The 22,033-nt window shown below is 38.7% G+C and overlaps 1 protein-coding gene across 1 annotated transcript in view; it reads right to left on the bottom strand.

Annotated features, from left to right (window-relative positions):
* The window catches only part of LOC141287865 (ATP-binding cassette sub-family C member 5), a 77,688-nt gene that overhangs the window by 17,515 nt on the left and 38,140 nt on the right, over window positions 1-22,033 (bottom strand). The window contains 7 exon segments of the mRNA XM_073819954.1: window positions 2,390-2,543; window positions 2,670-2,730; window positions 2,732-2,800; window positions 15,359-15,505; window positions 19,056-19,240; window positions 20,491-20,602; window positions 20,922-21,047. Coding sequence (XP_073676055.1) covers window positions 2,390-2,543; window positions 2,670-2,730; window positions 2,732-2,800; window positions 15,359-15,505; window positions 19,056-19,240; window positions 20,491-20,602; window positions 20,922-21,047 — 854 coding nt within the window.

Here is a 22,033-nt window from a genome sequence, read left to right as displayed (position 1 = left end):
TATATATATATATATATATATATATATATATATATATATATATAATATTACATATATGTTTAAATATTTACATTTTCAATTAATATAATTAGAACCTATTAACTATATATCTAAAATACATAATTTAAAATAATATATGATAATAAAGATAAACATTTTCTATATATCAATTTATTTGTATTTTATTATAATTGTCTCATTAACATTATTTAGCATTTTTACAAAATTTGTCTAGAAATACTTTCACACTTAATTTGCTAGGAAATTTTACAATTACAAATAAACGGCAAGTAAAATACTGAATTAAACGTGAAATTTATACCTAGAAAAACTGAAAGAGTTTTTTTTTGTTTTATTTACATATATAAACTGTGTAAAATAAATTATCGAAATAATTATCTGTAAAATGTATATAAAATTTTTAACATTTCCTTTTTTAAATAATATATTAACTTATTAACTAAATATATAAAATATATATAAAAAACATATATATATAATAATAAAGATAAACATTTTCTATATATTATTTTTTTCTATAATTGTTTTTATTAACATTATTTAGCATTTTTACAAAATTAGTAGAAAAACTGAAACAGCATTTTTTTTGTAAAACATTCTTTTATGCCAAAAATCATTAGGATAGTAAGTAAAGATCATGTTTCATACAGATATTTTGTAAATTTCCTAACATAAATATATCAAAACCTAATTTTTGATTAGTAATATGCACATCAAAGAACTTTTTTGCACCCTCAGATTCCAGATTTTCAAATAGATGTATCTCGGCCAAATATTGTCCTATCCTAACAAACCATACATCAATGTAACGCCTGTTTCACACAAACTCCGTATACAGTGTGTATGCAGTTTGTGTGCGTTTTACATATGCGGTGCAGTAGCAGCACGGACTCGTTTTGCTTTCACACAGGACGCGTTTACAGTCCGTTCCTTAACCGTGGCTGTTTACCACAAACACACCATTTATCTGTTATTTTGATTTCAAATACAAACATGCTTTTTCAGCATTGTGATCCTCTTTTATTGCATCAGTGTTGTTTTCGTCAACGATGACGATGACGAAATCATTTCGTTGACGCAACTTTTTTTCATGACGATAACGAGACGATGACGAGATAAAAATGGCTCGTTGATGACTAAAACATGACGAGACGTGTGTGAGTTTTCGTTGACGAGACGAGAATAGACGAAAATGTTAGTGGGTGGTCCGTCAGACGTTTAAAATGCACGACATTTCTGCTTATTGTGGATGCCAATTAAAACCTAAGAAGTATCTGTCGCTATGGCAAGCCGTTTTAGCATTAAATACTCTTTGCCATACTAGTATGGCAAGCCGTTTAAGCATTCTATCCTTGTTTGGTTACGCTCAACACGTCACATTGTTGTCACTCAGACAGACAGACGATTAACCATGATGGCGGCAGTTTGCACATTATTTCAAATATATGTCTTATGTCTAAAATCATTCCTTCATTATTGTAATTATTGGTGAAAATAGTTGATCCAGAAGCTCACATTGTGTTGAACTATAGATCTGCTATTTTCAGAACTTATAAGTGACACTACCCAACAGCAAAATACTTACTGACCTACATTAATTTGTTAAAAGACTACTTTTCCCCCTTTTTTTGACTAAAACTAGACTAAAACCTTTCGACTAAAATTGGACTAAAACTATCAGATATAGAAGTGACTAAAATGTGACTAAAACTAATAAGCATTTTAGTCCAAAAGACTAAGACAAAGACTAAATCTAAGATGGTTGTCAAAAACAACACTGTATTGCAGTACAGTAATACAATCATTCATAGAAATATTCACGTTTGAACTCAATAAATTAAACGTATTATTCATTGCACTTGACTTCTAGATTTATATATGTGACCCTGGACCACAAAACCAGTCATAAGGTTAAATTTTACAAAACTGAGATATATATGTCATATGTAAGCTCAATAAATAAGCTTTCTATTGATGTATGGTTTGTTAGGATAGGAGAATATTTGGCCGAGATACATCTGTTTGAAAATCTGGAATCTGAGGGTGCAAAAAAAAAATCAAAATACTGAGAAAATCACCTTTAAAGTTGTCCAAATTAAGTTCTTAACAATGCATATTACTAATCAAAAATTACATTTTGATATATTTATAGTAGGAATTTTACAAAAAATCTTCATGGAACATGATCTTTACTTAATTTCCTAATGATTTTTGGCATAAAAGAAAAATCAATAATTTTGACCCATACAATGTATTTTTGGCTATTGCTACAAATATACCCCAGCGACTTAAGACTGGTTTTGTGCTCCAGGGTCACATATTTGTTGCTTAATCATCTGTTTCGCCCAATAAATCTGTAAGACCAAACCTGGAGATTCGGTTGACGATGAAGAGAAACGCCCCTAAAGGAATGATGGAGAACAGGAACCAGGGAAACACAGCGCCCACCATGCCCAGGCAGAACAGCACAAGTGTCACATTCTGAAGCATCATTTCAGCTTGCATAGCCAGACGCACGTCAACTACGCAAAGAGGAAGAACAGAGAGCGAACGTGTGAGACAGCGAGACATCAAAACGCTTTGAGACGCCCCCGTCATCCTGCATTTGAAAGGATTTGTGAAGAAAGATACAGAGAGAGGTTCCTCACCCTCATCCATGTCCCTGGAGAATCGGTTGAGAATGCGTCCCAGGGGTGTTGTGTCGAAAAAAGCGCATGGGGCTCAGAAGTAGAGTCTTAAATAGTTTATCATGCAGAACTGAGGCTGCCCGCACCGTACACTGCAAAAACAACAAGAACACACACAACAGTGTTAATAATGCATGCACCCACACACACTACAAAAATGCTAATAATTGAGCCGGTGATTTAAAAAGCTATAAAATGCTTTAGTTAGGTCCATAATGCAAATAAACAGGTCAGGGATGTGCACAAACATTTACACAGCCGTAATAGCTGGATTTATATGGGGGGGAAAACTTGGCAAGCATACAGGAACGCTTCTGCTCTGTGAGGCCCAGCCTGAGGACGTCACACACAGCCTCAGGAAAATAGGTACATTTTCTGCTTTGTTAATGGACAAAAAGATGCCAAAACAGCTTAAACAATGTCGCATGTATCAAGGTCATGGCTAAAACTCCACAGGGTCCATAGAGGCCAAAGACCACTTCACCTGCTTGACCCTGGACCACAAAACCAGTCATAAGGGTACATTTTTTTTTATTGAGATTTATACCTCATACCTGAAAGCTGAATAAATAAGCTTTCCATTGATGTATGGTTTGTTAGAACAGGACAATATTTGGTCAAATGCAACTATTTGAATATCTGCAATCTGAGGGTGCAAAAAAAATCTAAATATTGAGAAAATCACCATTAAAGTCGTCCAAATGAAGTTCTTAGCAATGCAATTTACTAATCAAAAATTAAGTTTTGATATTTAAATATTTACATTTTAAAATAATGTAATTAGAACCTATTACCTATATATCTAAAATAATATATATGATAATAAAGATAAACATTTTCTATATATTAATTTTCTAACATAATTGTTTCATTAATATTATTTAGCATTTGTACAAAATTAGTCTAGAATTACCTTCATTCAGAATATATATATATATATATATATATATATATATATATATATATATATACGTGTGGGTGTGACCCTGGACCACAAAACCAGTCATAAGGTTAAATTTTACAAAACTGAGATGTACACATCACATGAAACCTCAATAAATAATCTTTCTATTGATGTATGGTTTGTTAGGATAGGACAATATTTGACTGAGATACATCTGTTTGAAAATCTGGAATCTGAGGGGGCAAAAAAATCAAAATACTGAGAAAATCACCTTTAAATTTGTCCAAATTAAGTTCTTAACAATGCATATTACTAATCAAAAATTACATTTTGATATATTTATAGTAGGAATTTTACAAAAGATTTCCATGGAACACTATCTTTACTTAATATCCTGATGATTTTTGGCATAAAAGAAAAATCAATAATTTTGACCCATACAATGTATTTTTGGTTTCCAGGGTCACACACACACACACACACATATATATATATATATATATATATATATATATATATATATATATATATATATATGACCCTGGACCACAAAACCAGTCTTAGGTATATTTGTAGCAATGGCCAAAAATATACTGTATGGGTCAACATTATCAGATTTTTCTTTTATGCCAAAAATCATTAGGATATAAAGTAAAGATCATGTTCCATGAGGATATTTAGTAAATTTCTCACCATACATATATCAAAACTTAATTTTTGATTAATAATATGCATTGCTAAGAACTTAATTTGGACAACATTAAAGGTGATTTTCTCAATATTTCAGATTACAGATTTTTAAACAGTTCATTCACAGTTCAACATCTCAGCCTGTGCTAGCATACATGAATGGAAAGCTGATTTATTCAGGTTTCAGATAATGTATAAATCTCAATTTAAAAAAAATAACCTTTATGGCTGATTTTATGGTCCAGGGTCACAAATAAATGAGGCCTTGGTAGATTTTGTATTAAAAAAGACACAAATGATAGTATATATTTAATGCATTATATTGATTTAAATATATTTTAAAAAGTGATCTGTGACCCTGGATCACAAAACCAGTCATAATTTTTGAAATTTATTTAAACATGAAGGCTGGATAAATAATATTTCCATTGATGTATGATTTGTTAGAATAGGACAATATTTAGCTGAGATACAACTACTTGAAAATCTGGAAAAAAATTAAATATTGATAAAATCGCCTTTGAAGTTGTCCAAATGAAGTTCTTAGCAATGCACATTACTAATTAAAAATGAGAAACTTACAAAATATTTTCATGGAATATGATCTTTACTTTATCCTAACGATTCTTGGCATAAAAGATAAGTCTGTAGTTTTGATCCATACAATGTATTTTTGCCCATTGCTACAAATATATCTACTTAAGATTAAGGTCACATTTATAAATTAAATAATTTGGTCATTTTAAGTCACGCAGGGAAAATAAAGTGCCTGGGATCGCTGCGCAGTGCATCAGAAATAGAAAACAGACATTGAACTAAGGGCACATTCAGACAGGCTTTGCCACAAAGGGCACTTTGAATGTAGACAGCTTTTTTTAATTATAATGAAAGCAATCTAACTTTGGTCTAATGCACAGACTGTATCCACTGTAGACACAATGACACTCTTAGCACTTTATATAATCTAACACACACATGAGACGTAGTAAATGCATGAACGCCATCACTGTCTGCAACACATATAAACACAGTGTTACATAAGTACAAATATTGTCAAATACATGTCAGGAGACTATTGAGGATATTCCAGACATTTCTTCACAACAAAATTCTTCATGCTACGCTCACGGGAGAACATGTTACTTGTTGGATTTGATGGTTTCTGGCATAAGGGGACGAATTCATTCCATTAAGCGAATATGTAAAGTTCCCAAATTTGCAATCTTACCTCTGGGTAAAAAGAGATTAGCCATCATCGAGGAATTAGTGAATACAAGTGGCACACAATTACACAGACACATAACCTCTCTAATGTGCTGTCGGCTCTGCTTAATGGAGAAGAGGGCACGGGGTCCTGAGGGGACACGTATACTCAACCCCTCCAGCTGAGAGTCAAGACACTGGACAGATAAATGGATTTAGCCCGCAGGCAATTTCAATTAAAGAGCAGGAAAAAAGAGAGAGAAAAGCAGACACTTGGCAAAGTCATGGATTACAGAGCAAGGATTCGGAGTGGAAATGAAACTGAAACTATGGAAAGCACACAGTGCTTGATTTTTCACTTCAGGATTATTGAGGCCAACAGAATTCACTGTACCGATATTTCACAATATCTATAGATATTGATTACATGTGATCTGGATTACATAATCAAGTACAAGTAGCAAAAAATCATTCATCTTTCTAATTCCACATTTTTATCTTTTATATTTTCCTTTCTAAAATAGCCTATACTGCTTATATACAGTCGTGGCCAAAAGTTTTGAGAATGACACAAATATTAGTTTTCACAAAGTTTGCTGCTCAACTGCTTTTAGATCTTTGTTTCAGTTGTTTCTGTGATGTACTGAAATATAATTACAAGCACTTCATACGTTTCAAAGGCTTTTATCGACAATTACATGACATTTATGCAAAGAGTCAGTATTTGCAGTGTTGGCCCTTCTTTTTCAGGACCTCTGCAATTCGACTGGGCATGCTCTCGCCTCTTGAGGATTGACCACAAGTTCTCAATGGGATTAAGATCTGGGGAGTTTCCAGGCCATGGACCCAAAATTTCAACGTTTTGGTCCCCGAGCCACTTAGTTATCACTTTTGCCTTATGGCACGGTGCTCCATCGTGCTGGAAAATGCATGGTTCTTCACCAAACTGTTGTTGGATTGTTGGAAGAAGTTGCTGTTGGAGGGTGTTTTGGTACCATTCTTTATTCATGGCTGTGTTTTTGGGCAAAATTGTGAGTGAGCCCACTGCCTTGGATGAGAAGCAACCCCACACATGAATGGTCTCAGGATGCTTTACTGTTGGCATGACACAGGACTGATGGTAGCGCTCACCTTTCCTTCTCCAGACAAGCCTTTTTCCAGATGCCCCAAACAATCGGAAAGAGGCTTCATCGGAGAATATGACTTTGCCCCAGTCCTCAGCAGTCCATTCACCATACTTTCTGCAGAAGATCAATCTGTCCCTGATGTTTTTTTTGGAGAGAAGTGGCTTCTTTGCTGGCGTTCTTGACACCAGGCCATCTTCCAAAAGTCTTGGCCTCACTGTGTGTTCAGATGCGCTCACACCTGCCTGCTGCCATTCCTGAGCAAGCTCTGCACTGGTGGCACTCCGATCCCGCAGCTCAATCCTCTTTAGGAGACCATCCTGGCGCTTGCTGTACTTTCTTGGACGTCCTGAAGCCTTCTTAACAGTGCAGTGGAAAGTTTTTTTCGGGATTAAGTTAATTTTCATGGCAAAGAAGGACTATGCAATTCATCTGATCACTCTTCATAACATTCTGGAGTATATGTGAATTGCTGTTATAAAAACTTAAGCAGCAACTTTTCCAATTTCCAATATTTATGTAATTCTCAAAACTTTTGGCCACAACTGTACATTCAAAAGTCTTAAGATTTGGGGACATTCACACACACACAAAAAAAAACAATTATTAGTCAGGTGGTGACACAACATTTGGCCACTATATACAAAAACCAATTCAGGTTTAGGAAGTGTTTCAAAATTACTGATAGACACATCGATTTTTTTATTTAAATGATCACTCTGTATGTTATTTAACCATGTATTTCTGTCTTTGGAAGGCTTTTGTCTTTCAAACACATTAAAAATCACAAACTCACAAACTTTTTGTCATCTGATCCTCTTATATTTACCCCTGAGATTTTAAAATAAGTATTTTAATGATTAACATATCACATTTGCATGTTTGTTGGTTCTCTGACATGCAAGTAAACAAATTTAATATTCAATATTTAAATCTTTTAGTAAGGTTTTTATATTTATTGATTTTAAAATGACTTATTTTAATGTTATATTGTTCATTATTTAAATTTTTTTATACTTTAATTATTTAATACTTTTTTACTTTATAATTACAGTGATGTTTAAGTGTTAAACTTTTCCAAGTTTTTTTTAATACAATAGTAAATAGCAACTATTGCAAATAGCAAACATATCAAAACTGTATTATAACAAAATTATGGCTTTAGAAAAACTAAAATTATAAAACAATAAATATGAACATATGATAAATAAAACTGTATATAATAAATATTTTATTTTATAATTGTATTTAACATTTTTACAACTGTGAGTACAATAATTAGAACTTTTGATTTTTTTTGTTTGTTCTTTTATGCATTTTTTATTCCTAATCTTGCTTTTTATTTTGCATTCTCGTCACATGATAAAATGTATCTTTTCGATGTTAATCTGAGTTTTTGTCCTAACTAGCCATGACGGCGACACATGAAATTTCTATTTTTTAAACGGTTTCTATTTCTGCAATATCGCAGCTGGAACAACATGACAATTATAATCTTAGGTATTGATTATGAATATGTGCTTTATTCAATGTTAAAAGTGTCTAATGTGAGTTTGATTATCATAATGTGTGATGTTTATAGCCATACTGAAAGCACCAATACATAATTTACCTCAGATCTTGAAAAAACATTTCAAGGAAAAAAACAAACATATAGTCTAGGTTAAAACAAATTAACATGTGTTTCCCATAACAAAGATTGCATCAGTTACTCAATATGTGTCACGGATTGGCCAGGTTCTACTCCCTCACTCACTCAACGATCACAGTCACCTGATTACTAATCATACGCACCTGAATCCAATCACCAGCACCACATATAAGCACACCACACACCTCACTCAGTGTCCGGGCTCGTTTGCACGAAGCGGACTCATTGTGTTTCTCTGTCGAGTTCACAAACCTCAAAGACATACTTACCTCGCTATTTACCTGTTGAAACTTACCCCTTGTCTCGTCTATTCCAGTACGAAGTCTGTTCTCTGTTCCAGTCAGCTGTGGTCAGCCATAAGCCTGTTCGTCGATCACCAACGGTGTGTGTGTGTGTGTGTGGGTCGGAGTCCTCCTCCCGTCGTTCCTGGAAAGGAAAAGGATCTGTATTCAGTAATCATCTCTAGTCAACGAATATCATACTTGGACTGTTATACTTACCCGGTTCTGCACGTCATCTTATCCACAACGCTCTGCTGATAATAAACATTGTTATATTGATCACTTACCTCTCTTGTTTGGTCTGCTTCCGTAACAGTTAGCCCGGACCAACACAGTATCAGCATGAGCAATCGGGACCCGTTTCAAGAGCTGGTGGACTCGCTCAGGAAGGTTTTGTTGGCTAGTCATGCCACCACACCAACTTCAGCTCATCCCACCGCACCACCGGCACCCAGCACTTCTTCGGCTCCCGTAAACGTCCCTTCCAGTCCCATGGCCCGACCAGCGCCCTACTCTGGCGGGGCGGAGGAGTGCAGCGGATTCCTGTTACAATGTTCATTGATATTCACAATGCAACCTGCTCTCTATCCCACAGATTCTTCGAAAATAGCCTTCATCACGTCTCTGCTTACCGGACCAGCTCTCAAATGGGCGGACACGTTATATCAGCAGGCCGGGCCGGCAACCCATTCGATCCAGGCTTTCGTCGCTCATTTTAAAGAGGTTTTCGGACGTTCTGATGCAGAAGTATCCGCAGGAGAGCAATTGTATCATCTTAAGCAGGGAAGTATGACGACACAAGATTACTCCCTGCGTTTCCGAACTTTGGCCGCTGCCAGCGGATGGAATGAGCGATCGTTACTGACCACGTACCGGCTCGGCCTAGAACCCAATCTCCGGATGCAGTTAGCTGCTTTGGACGACTCCATGGGATTGGAGAAGTTCATTCAGCAGTCACTTCGTTGTTCAGATCGTCTAAGATCCTACCAAGACCAGTCCGTCACTACTGCACTCCTCCGACCAGTTACATCCGCCAGCCCTCCAGAACCAGAACCAATGATCCTGGAATCAGGGAAAATCTCTGCAGCTGAGCGACAGAGAAGACTGACCCGGGGTCTTTGCATGTACTGTGGGGCTGCGGGACACGTACGACTCAACTGTCCTATGCGTCCTAGACGATCTTTGGTGAGTGTAATACGTTCTGAATTGGATAACATGCATCCTCTGACTACCAATGTTCAGTTAACCACCCACACTTCCTGTGTTACAGTCGCAGCCCTCATCGACTCCGGGTCAGCGGGAAACTTCATCTCCAACACCCTCTGTCGCCAGCTCCAGCTACGCACCCAAGCATCAACCACCATCTACCAGATTCAACCGATAACTAACCGGATAAACTCACGGACCCGTATTCACCGGAAAAGTGAACCCATCATCCTACAGATTGGAGTTTTGCACCGTGAGGAGATTCAGTTTCTGGTTCTGGAGGGAGCTACTATGGACATCATCTTGGGGCGCCCGTGGCTGGTGAAGCATGATCCCATCCTCTCTTGGGGCACAGGAGAGGTGATAAAATGGGGAAAAGAATGTACCAACCAATGTTTTCCAGATCTTCCACGTCCTAGACACAAGATACTACCTGTCAACGTCACCTCCGTCGAAAGTCCTGTTGAGAAGCAGTCAGTCCAGATTCCTGCCATTTACTCGTCGTTTCAAGACGTCTTCTGCCCCAAGAGAGCTTCCCAGCTACCTCCACATCGGCCATGGGACTGTGCCATTGACCTAGTTCCGGATGCTCCAATGCCCAGAGGTAAGATCTACCCGCTGTCGCTTCCGGAGACCAAGGCAATGGAGGAGTACATACAGGAGGCTCTCGATCAGGGTTACATCCGACCATCAACATCACCCGCAGCATCCAGTTTTTTCTTCGTGGCAAAGAAGGATGGAGGGCTGCGGCCATGCATCGATTACCGTATACTCAATCAAGGCACCATCAAGTTCCGGTATCCCCTTCCTCTCGTCCCTGCGGCCCTCGAACAACTACGCACTGCCAGGGTGTTTACGAAGTTGGACCTCCGCAGCGCGTACAACCTCGTGAGGATACGTGAGGGGGACGAGTGGAAGACTGCCTTCGTGACCCCTACTGGCCACTACGAGTATTTGGTCATGCCCTATGGTTTGGTCAACGCCCCCTCCGTATTTCAGAACTTCATTCACGAGGTACTCCGGGAGTTTCTGCACCACTTTGTCGTTGTCTACATAGACGATATCCTGATTTACTCCCGGAGTGAGGCCGAACATCGCCTCCACGTTGCGGAGGTCCTTCAAAGATTACGGGATCATCACCTATATCTCAAGGCGGAGAAATGTTCATTTCACCTACCAGCAGTGCACTTCCTTGGATACGTCATCGACCAGAAGGGGGTCCGTATGGACGAGAGGAAGGTATCTGCAGTTGTGTCCTGGCCAGAACCCACCACTATCAAAGAGCTTCAACGATTCTTAGGTTTCGCCAATTTCTACCGCCGGTTTATCAAGAACTACAGCATCATCACCGCTCCGCTTACCAGTCTACTCAAAGGAAAACCACGAACCCTACTCTGGAACCCTGACTCGGCCGCAGCCTTCCATAACCTCAAGGAAGCATTTACACAGGCACCTCTTCTAACCCATCCTGACCCTGATCTCCCTTTCGTGGTAGAGGTAGACGCTTCTACTACCGGCGTGGGAGGGATTCTGTCACAGTATCACGGTACTCCTCCATTGCTTCATCCCTGTGCCTACTATTCCCGGAAGCTCAGCCCTGCGGAGAGGAACTATGACATCGGCAACCGCGAGCTTCTTGCCATCAAGCTCGCTCTGGAGGAGTGGCGACATTGGTTAGAGGGATCCAACCACACGTTCCAGGTGATAACAGATCACAAGAACCTACAGTACCTCCGAGACGCCAAACGGCTCTGTCCCCGTCAGGCAAGATGGTCCCTGTTCTTTTCACGATTCAACTTCACCATAACCTACCGGCCAGGATCCAAGAATACCCGAGCTGATGCTCTGTCTCGCATCCATGATTCTCACGACTTGCCTGACACACCCACGACCATAATCCCCGAAAACATCATCGTTCAACCCATTGAATGGACCAACCCGCCAGCTGTCGCCACTCCGGAACCCAGATCTCCGCCGGGCTGTCCACCTGGTCGCAGATTCATCCCTAGGACCCAGCGGGTAGATCTAATCCATTCAACACATACCTCTCTGGGCACTGGGCATCCAGGGGCCAACAACACTCTCTCGCTGCTGACGGACCGCTTCTGGTGGCCGCACATGGCAAGGGATGTGAGGAGGTATGTCCAAGGATGTAAGGAGTGCGCAATGTCCAAGAGTCCACGTCATCTGCCTGCTGGGAAACTCCATCCCTTGCCTGTGCCGAACCGCCCCTGGTCACACCTAGGAGTTGACTTCATGACAGATCTCCCCTCATCTGACGGTAACACCTGCATCTTTGTTATAGTTGATCGATTTTCAAAATTCTGCCGACTGATACCTCTGAAAGGTCTTCCCACAGCCTTAGAGTCTGCCGAACTGCTCTTCAACAAAGTCTTTAGGTACTATGGCATTCCGGAAGACATCGTCTCAGACAGGGGTCCACAGTTTATTTCACGGGTGTGGAAGTCTTTTCTCAAACTCCTAGGTGTGACCGTTAGCCTCTCCTCTGGATACCACCCTGAGACCAACGGGCAGACGGAGAGGAAAATCCAGGAGGTGGGGCGGTTCCTCCGGACATTCTGTCATGGTCACCAGGACTCCTGGAACCAGTTCCTGGGTTGGGCAGAATACGCCCAAAATTCACTGCGGCAACCCACCACAGGACTCACGCCATTCCAGTGTGTGCTCGGCTTCCAACCACCTCTCTTCCCCTGGAATGGCGAACCATCACAGGTGCCCGCAGTGGATTACTGGTTCCGGGAGAGCGAGAGAGTCTGGGACGAGGCTCACCATCATCTTCAAAGGGCAGTGCGCAGAACCAAGTCCACTGCCGATAAGAAGAGGATTCCTGGTCCCACATACACTCCTGGGCAAAAAGTCTGGCTCTCCACAAGAGACATCCGTCTGCGCCTGCCCTCGAAGAAATTGAGTCCCAGGTTTGTTGGCCCCTTCACCATCGTGGAACAGGTCAACCCCGTCACCTACAGACTCCAATTACCACCACAGTACCGTATCCACCCCACATTTCACGTCTCATTACTCAAACCCTTTCACCCACCTGTGATTCCCTCCACAGAACCTGGTCAGGAAGAGGAACCCCCTCCCCCCTTGGTCCTGGAAGAGGGATCCATCTACTCGGTCCGAGAAATCCTTCTGTCCCGACGTCGTGGTGGTAATCTGGAATATCTCGTCGACTGGGAAGGCTACGGGCCAGAGGAGAGGTCATGGGTACCCAGAGTTGACATTCTAGATCCAGCCCTCATGGAGGAATTCCATCGTAACCATCCTGAATGTCCAGCCCCTCGAGGACGAGGTAGACCACCACGACGTCGGAGGCCTCGGCCCTCAGGAGCGGGCCCTGGGGAGGGGGGTAATGTCACGGATTGGCCAGGTTCTACTCCCTCACTCACTCAACGATCACAGTCACCTGATTACTAATCATACGCACCTGAATCCAATCACCAGCACCACATATAAGCACACCACACACCTCACTCAGTGTCCGGGCTCGTTTGCACGAAGCGGACTCATTGTGTTTCTCTGTCGAGTTCACAAACCTCAAAGACATACTTACCTCGCTATTTACCTGTTGAAACTTACCCCTTGTCTCGTCTATTCCAGTACGAAGTCTGTTCTCTGTTCCAGTCAGCTGTGGTCAGCCATAAGCCTGTTCGTCGATCACCAACGGTGTGTGTGTGTGTGTGTGGGTCGGAGTCCTCCTCCCGTCGTTCCTGGAAAGGAAAAGGATCTGTATTCAGTAATCATCTCTAGTCAACGAATATCATACTTGGACTGTTATACTTACCCGGTTCTGCACGTCATCTTATCCACAACGCTCTGCTGATAATAAACATTGTTATATTGATCACTTACCTCTCTTGTTTGGTCTGCTTCCGTAACAATATGTAGTTTTAGTAATAAAAAAAGGTTTAATATTTATGAATTAGATTACAAACTTTTTATGGGAGTGCAGTGCACTTCTGCACATCTTAACGTCTGTTCACCCTATTAAACAATGCCACTGAACCAAATGAAACGCACATATTTTGCTGATTATTGCTGCTGAAAATAGTCAATTATTGTTATGTTTTGTGCTGTATCAATCGGTCAAACCGGGAAAAACATCTGGAGTACTACAGACTGCCAAAAGTTATAACAAATCGAGGAGAGGTGCAAAAAACAGATGAACAAAATGCATTTGTAGTTCTGGCCAAAGTGAACCAGGATTTCCAAAACAAGAATCTTGGCAACATTTGTGTTTGTTCTTCTCATTTCCAGTCAGGTTGATCAAATATTAGGCTAATATCTTAATTAATACTGCTTGCATATATCTTTACCACCTATTAACGTTAGTTTGTCAATTTATTGCACCCTTTCCTGCTTACTAAATCCTTCTCTATATGTGACCCTGGACCACAAAACCAGTCTTAAGTCGCTGGGGTATATTTGTAGCAATAGCCAAAAATACATTGCATTGGTCAAAATGATTGATTTTTCTTTTATGCCAAAAATCATTAGGAAATTAAGTAAAGATCATGTTCCATGAAGTTTTTTGTGAAATTCCTACTATAAATATATCAAAATGTAATTTTATGATTAGTAATATGCATTGTTAAGAACTTAATTTGGACAACTTTAAAGGTGATTTTCTCAGTATTTAGATTTTTTTGCACCCTCAGATTCTAGATGTTCAAATAGGCGTATCTCGGCCAAATATTGTCCTATCCTAACAGACCATATATCAATAGAAAGCTTATTTGTGACCCTGGACCACAAAACCAGTCTTTAGTCGCTGGGGTATATTTGTAGCAATAGCCAAAAATACATTGCATGGGTCAAAATTTTTGATTTTTCTTTTATGCCAAAAATCATTAAGAAATTAAGTAAAGTTCATGTTCCATGAAGATTTTTTGTAAAATTCCTACTGTAAACATATCAAAATGTAATTTTTGATTTGTAATATGCATTGTTAAGAACCTAATTTGGACAACTTTAAAGGTGATTTTCTCAGTCTTTTAGATTTTTTTGCATCCTCAGATTTCTGATTTCAAATAGGCGTATCTCGGCCAAATATTGTCCTATCCTAACAAACCATACATCAATAGAAAGCTTATTTATTGAGCTTTCATATGATGTATACATCTCAGTTTTGTAAAATTTAACCTTATGACTGATTTTGTAGTCCAGGGTCACATATAATATAGCAGCTTCCACACATTTGTTTCCATTGTTTTGACAGCATAAATTAGCAGAACAACGTATTCAGTAGTACATTAACCATGCAATCCATGCTGTTGTTTACATCCGAGTATCACCGATATGGCTGCACATCCAGGTAACTGACCAAATTGTGAAATAAGTGCAAACCCTCTATAACGTATTGGTTTTCCAGACTACACCGCCGTGGGAAAAATGCAATAATTGCGTTGCCCCCTTGACAGATTAACCTGCTACTCTCAGGTAGATTCAGGCAGTGATGAATAGTACATGAGCTAAGAGGAAATGCATCTGCCTAAGGACCCAAGCGTTTGATAAAAAATTCAGCTGTGTGTAATGGAGACAGGAAGCCTGACAAATAAACTCCAGATTACCTTGACGAACACCAGCCCTCGCACCGTCTTCAGGAAGAGCGCCACCCCCATGGATAAGACGTACACCCTGGAGTAGTACTGTATGTGCGGATTCAGTCGCATGCTGTCGCTCTCAACGGTCTCGTTCCCCTGCAGCAGCGAGGAATTCTGCAGGGACAAAGGAACATCACCTTGGAAACGTGATCCATCCCTAGAGATTCCCAACAAACCAGCTGAACAGTGTGTGCCAGTCCCAGTCTCAATTATTTTACAGAATGCGAGTTAACTGCAACATCTGTTGCCATGATTGTCCCTCTGAGTAAATCTTGTGGAGTCTGGCACTTCTAATTAGTTTCGGGATTGATGTTCGTTTCAGCTAAGCATCAAAACTCGGCGATTAAAGCTGGTGGTCTGTCGCCTTAAAGGAATAATTCACCCAAAAATTACAACTAACGTCAGTTTTTTTTCATCATCATGGCATTTCAAAACCTGTAATGAATTAATTTCTTTTGTAAAACTCAAAATTAGAGATTCTGACCTGTTTGTTTTTCTTGCAAATGAATGTGTAATGAAAGGACACAAAAGTAGCAAAAAGATATCATTGTCAATTTTAAAAGGTTATTTTAGTCTAAAATGTAAATTCTGGCACCATTTACTCACCCTCGTGTAACTTACAGTAGTTAACATTTTAAGTGGATCAAAAAAGTTAATCAAAACTGTCTTAATAAGACAAGAACGGGTATTGTTTTGGTTTTAGGACAACTTTTGATCCACTTCAAATATTACAAACCCATGTGAAATTAAACGTAAAATTTTTTAACACAATTATAATACTTTTGAATCAAAACTTGGAGATTTATGTCCCTCATGTACTAAAACTCGTCTTTACCCAAAGCTCTGATGCCTCACAATGTTTGTAAAGAGATCAAATAATAAATCCATATTAATCGAGCAGTTTAATAAATGTCTTCTGGAGCCATCCTCGCTTTATAAACAGAAGCTTACTGGCATGTTTTCACAAGTTATCACGGTTACCTCACCTGAATATGTTTGTGTTGGATGTCTTCGACGGGGAAAGCAGCTATCTTTGGAATGTAAAAGCTGTTTTATTTGTAGTGTAAACATGCCTCAAAGGAGCAAAAGGCCGAGCAACAGACAAACAGATTCACCTAAGTGAATCATTTATGCTGGAATCGCGTATTGTGAAGTTTTTGTTTCAGATCGTAACATCAGAGAGCGATTCGCATATCATTTGATCGGAACTTCGGAATGGATTCTCGAATCATTTTATTCAGATCGGTGATTCAGAGCGTGAATCGTGTATCATTTGACCAAAACTTCGGAGCAGGTTCTTGAATCATTTGATTGGATATTCAGAGCGTGAATCGCGAATCATTTGATCGGAACTTTAGAGCTGGTTTATGAATCATTTGAGTCAGATTGGAACTTTAGAGCTGGTTCACGAATCATTTGAGTCAGATCGGAACTTTAGAGCTGGATTACAAATCATTTGAGTCATATCGGAACTTTAGAGATGGTTTGCGACTCATTTGAGTTAGATTGGAACTTTAGAGCTGGTTCACGAATCATTTGAGTCAGATCGGAACTTTAGAGCTGGTTTATGAATCATTTGAGTTAGATTGGAACTTTAGAGCTGGTTCGCGAATCATTTGAGTCAGATCGGAACTTTAGAGCTGGATTACAAATCATTTGAGTCAGATCGGAACTTTAGAGCTGGATTACAAATCATTTGAGTCAGATCGGAACTTTAGAGCTGGTTTATGAATCATTTGAGTTAGACTGGAACTTTAGAGCTGGTTCACAAATCATTTGAGTCAGATCAGAACTTTAGAGCTGGTTTGCTAATCATTTGAGTCAGATTAGAACTTTAGAGCTGGTTCACAAATCATTTGAGTCAGATCAGAACTTTAGAGCTGGTTTGCTAATCATTTGAGTCAGATTAGAACTTTAGAGCTGGTTCACAAATCATTTGAGTCAGATTAGAACTTTAGAGCTGGTTTGCTAATCATTTGAGTCAGATTAGAACTTTAGAGCTGGTTCACAAATCATTTGAGTCAGATTAGAACTTTAGAGCTGGTTTGCTAATCATTTGAGTCAGATTAGAACTTTAGAGCTGGTTCACACATCATTTGAGTCAGATTCGAACTTTAGAGCTGGTTCACAAATCATTTGAGTCAGATTAGAACTTTAGAGCTGGTTCACAAATCATTTGAGTCAGATTCGAACTTTAGAGCTGGTTTGCGAATCATTTGAGTCAGATCGGAACTTTAGAGCTGGTTTGCGAATCATTTGAGTTAGATTGGAACTTTAGAACTGGTTTGCGAATCATTTGAGTTAGACTGGAACTTTAGAGCTGGTTTGCGAATCATTTGAGTTAGATTGGAACTTTAGAACTGGTTTGCGAATCATTTGAGTTAGACTGGAACTTTAGAGCTGGTTTGCGAATCATTTGAGTTAGATTGGAACTTTAGAGCTGGTTTGCGAATCATTTGAGTTAGATTGGAACTTTAGAACTGGTTTGCGAATCATTTGAGTTAGACTGGAACTTTAGAGCTGGTTTGCGAATCATTTGAGTTAGACTGGAACTTTAGAGCTGGTTTGCGAATCATTTGAGTCAGATAGGAACTTTAGAGCTGGATTACAAATCATTTGAGTCAGATTGGAACTTTAGAGCTGGTTCACGAATCATTTGAGTCAGATCGGAACTTTAGAGCTGGTTCGCGAATCATTTGAGTCAGATTGGAACTTTAGAGCTGGATTACAAATCATTTGAGTCAGATTGGAACTTCAGAGCGGGCTCGCGAATCATTTGAGTCAGATTAGAACTTCAGAGCTGGTTCACAAATCATTTGAGTCAGATCGGAACTTTAGAGCTGGTTCACAAATAATTTGAGTCAGATCGGAACTTCAGAGCTGGTTCACAAATCATTTGAGTCAGATCGGAACTTTAGAGCGGGCTCGCGAATCATTTAGCGAACTGAATATAAATATGATCTTAGTGGTTTTTGAAGCAGTCTCATAGACTTCCATTATGTGCACTAAAAATCTTTCTTTGTGTTCATCTGAAAAGGCATGAGGGTGAGTAAACTATGAGAGAATTGTATTTTTGGGAGGAGTATCATCAGAGTCCATGTGATGCAGAGGCCAGTAATATGGAGGCAGAATAAAAGAACACGTGTTGATTTACTGATGAGTAACATAGAATTAAAACATACGATACTGACTTTTAAAGTCACCTTTTGTGTTGTCTATTCATCACCCCAGTCTGGAACAATAATTAATCTTTTAATTGTCTATTTGGGGCATGTGGTTTTATTTTGTTAGCAATTAATTCATGTAATTATTTCGAGTACTGCTCTTGAATGTATAATCATAATAGCAGTTACGCTCTCCCTGGTAAAAACATTACTAAGCATTCTTTACAATTAAAACCCTTTAACGAGTTGTTTTGTTTGTTTGTTTTAATCTGTTATTCACAAAGATAATTGTAATGCACCCTAATTGTCTTTAGCACTGATAAGAGATCATGAGCAAGCAGTGAGGAAACAAATCATTCTTTTGAGTCAGATCATGCAAATGAATAGGATGATAGGAATGACTCACACAGAATTTGTCCTTTCGTTTCCTCAGAAGAGAAAGTGAGTTAAGTGAAGATGAATGAGTTGTTACTGCTGGCTGAGTTATGCCTTTGTCTTACCCCGCTGCCCTGCCTGATCCAGTGACTGAGCCACCAGTTGCTGAAGGCGATGCTGCCGGTGGTGAAGAGGAAGAGGAGGATGTTTACGATGAAGGCCAGAGGCCCTCCGGCAGCCTTGATGTAAGCAGCGTACACAGGCCAGGCCACAGCCCCGCTCCCCTTTTCCTCTGCCTGCATGAGCTGATCTGTGAGGTGCACATCAGACAATAGAAAGACAATAAAACAAGAGTGACTCATCCACCGATTGTTAAACCAACGCTTCTTAAAACAGGTCACATGGTGGTCAGCCTATGAACAAACAAGATCAAAGAAATCAGGCAATTTATTTGCTGTGGTGTTCCAGAAGTCTTTACAAGTTTACATCCCTTTCAGAATCTACAAAATGTTAATTATTTTACCAAAATAAGACAGATAATACAAAATGCATGTTATTGTTTATTTAGTACTGACCTGAATAAGATATTTCACATAAAAGATGTTTATATATAGTCCACAAGAGAAAATAATAGTTGAATTTATATCTTAAAAAAAAAAATCAATTTGTTTATAACCAGTTTTTTGTTTTGTTTTGTGATAGTTGTTTAACAGTTTAACAGTTAAACTGCCTGCTGTTCTTCAGGAAAAATCCTTCAGGTCCCACGAATGACTTTCTGATCCATCTTTTCACACTGAGGACAACTGAGGGACTCATATGCAACTATTACAGAAGGTTCAAACGCTCACTGTTGCTTCAGAAGAAAAAAAAAAACATCCATTAAGAGCCGGGGGGGTGAAAACTTTTGAACAGAATGAAAATGTGTACATTTTTCTTACTTTGCCTAAATATAATTTTTTTTTATGTAGTACTGCCCTTCTGAAGCTATAGAAGATAGTTAAATAAGTTAAATTTACCCTGGTCTTCAAATTTCAAAAGTTTTCACCCACCAGCTCTTAATGCATGTTTTTTTCCTTCTGGAGCATCAGTGAGTGTTTGAACCTTCTGTAATAGTTGCATATGAGTCCCTCAGTTGTCCTCAGTGTGAAAAGAGGGATCTCAAACTCAAAAAATCATTGTTGGAAAGGGTTTAAATACACAAAAATGCTGGAAAACCAAATAATCTTTCTGCAGAACAGCAGGCAGTTTAACTGTTCAGGACAAACAAAGGACTCATGAACAACTATCACTAAACAAAAAAAAAAAAAAAAAAAAAAACACAGCTGTGGATCTATCAGGTAACAACACAGTATTAAGAATGAAGGAAATGTATCTTATATATCTTATTCAGGTCAGTTGTAAATAAACAATAACATGCATTTTGTATGATCCCTCTTATATTGGTATATATACACAGTATGTCTTCGCAAATAATTATTGCTAAAAATGTTAGTGTATATAGAAAAAATAACCTTTTCTATCAAAACAAGTCTTTCATATCACTTTTTATAAATTTATCACCTCCTTTCTTGCTCTCAGTATGCGGCTTGGCTGCGTGGTTGACCTGCAGGGACCGTGGGCTGCTCTCCTCCTCAGCCTTCTGCTTGTTTTTCAGGTTCTTCCTGACTAGGTTCTGGATGAAGGATGAAGAAAAAGAGTAAGAGCGAGACCTGGTAAAGAGCAACCGGCAACTGATTAACAGAACAAATCAGGCAGAACAATGGCTGCTGGGCTATTAATACAGAGATCAGTGACAATGTCCCTCGGCCGTTACTCCTACAGATCGATTCACTTATAAATTACAAAAGTGCGGCGCGAATTAACATTTCAAACCCGGTGGCTCTGCAGCCCGTGGTTCATGAATTTTGCAGTGGGTGATGTAGGATGATTTGTGAATGTGCGACCCTGGTGTTTTCCCACAGGGCTCCGCTGCTGCGGGCGGCGTATCGCACCTCTTGCTGCACGTTGTTGAAAAGGGCAGCGTAGTCTCGGCCTTTCTCCATCAGCTGGACGTGTGTGCCGTGCTCCGCTATCTGACTGTCCTTCATTAACACCACCTCATCACACTCTGGCAAGAACTGTAGAATAAACACACACCGAGGAAAGGACATGGAGTGTCAGAAAATACAGTGAGGAGACCTTGTTACATTAACCTAACCTCAAGCATATTAATATCACATTATAAGTCATTTTTGTCCTTTAAATAGGAATGCATGATATGCCATTAGTTATCTTTTTTTTAATCAGTAACAGTAAATATTATATTAACAGTACATATTTAGTAACATATCAGTAACAGTAAATATTGGATATATCCCCAAGAATCCCAGTCATTTGCACACCAAAAATAAAACAAAACAAAATAAAATTAAATTAAAATTTGTTTCTTCAAAAAAATCTAATAGGCATGCATGCCATAATTTATCACATTTTATTATTTAAAAAAAATATTTACTAAGATTTTTCATTTATTAGTGGCAGTAAATATTGGGTATATGTCATCTTTTTCTTCAAAAACAGCTTTTAAATAGTGCTTTTGGATTTTTAAATGTGACCCTGGACCATAAAATCATTCGTAAGTAGCACATGTATATTAGTAGCAATAGCTACAATATCATGTTTCATGAAGGTATTTTTGCTACTTAAGGAATTTCCTACTTTAAATATATCAAAACGTAATTTTTTTGATTAGTAGTATGCATTGCTAAGAACTTCATTTGAGCAACTTTAAAGGCGATTTTCTTAATATTTTGCACCCTCTATATTTTTTGTGGTTCAAAGTCACAAATTTTGTGCACTTTCTAATTTTTTAGATCACCACAATGCCATCTAATGCTTACTCAAAATGAATATTTAGTTCATTATAATGATTATTAGAAAGTCATAGCATTTAATCATTTAAAATTTATATATTTTATTTAGACATAACAGAATATAATTTTAATCTGCCATTTATCAGCAGTTTTATTGTTAACTATTAAAAAATGTTTTTTGTTAATTGAAAAAGCGGAAATAAAATAAAAACTTTAAATGAAAAATGTAATTTAAAAAAATGTAATGAAAA

Source organism: Garra rufa, chromosome 16 (genome assembly GCF_049309525.1).
Source record: "Garra rufa chromosome 16, GarRuf1.0, whole genome shotgun sequence".
NCBI lineage: Eukaryota > Metazoa > Chordata > Actinopteri > Cypriniformes > Cyprinidae > Garra > Garra rufa.
This window is presented reverse-complemented; position numbering and strand designations above follow the sequence as displayed.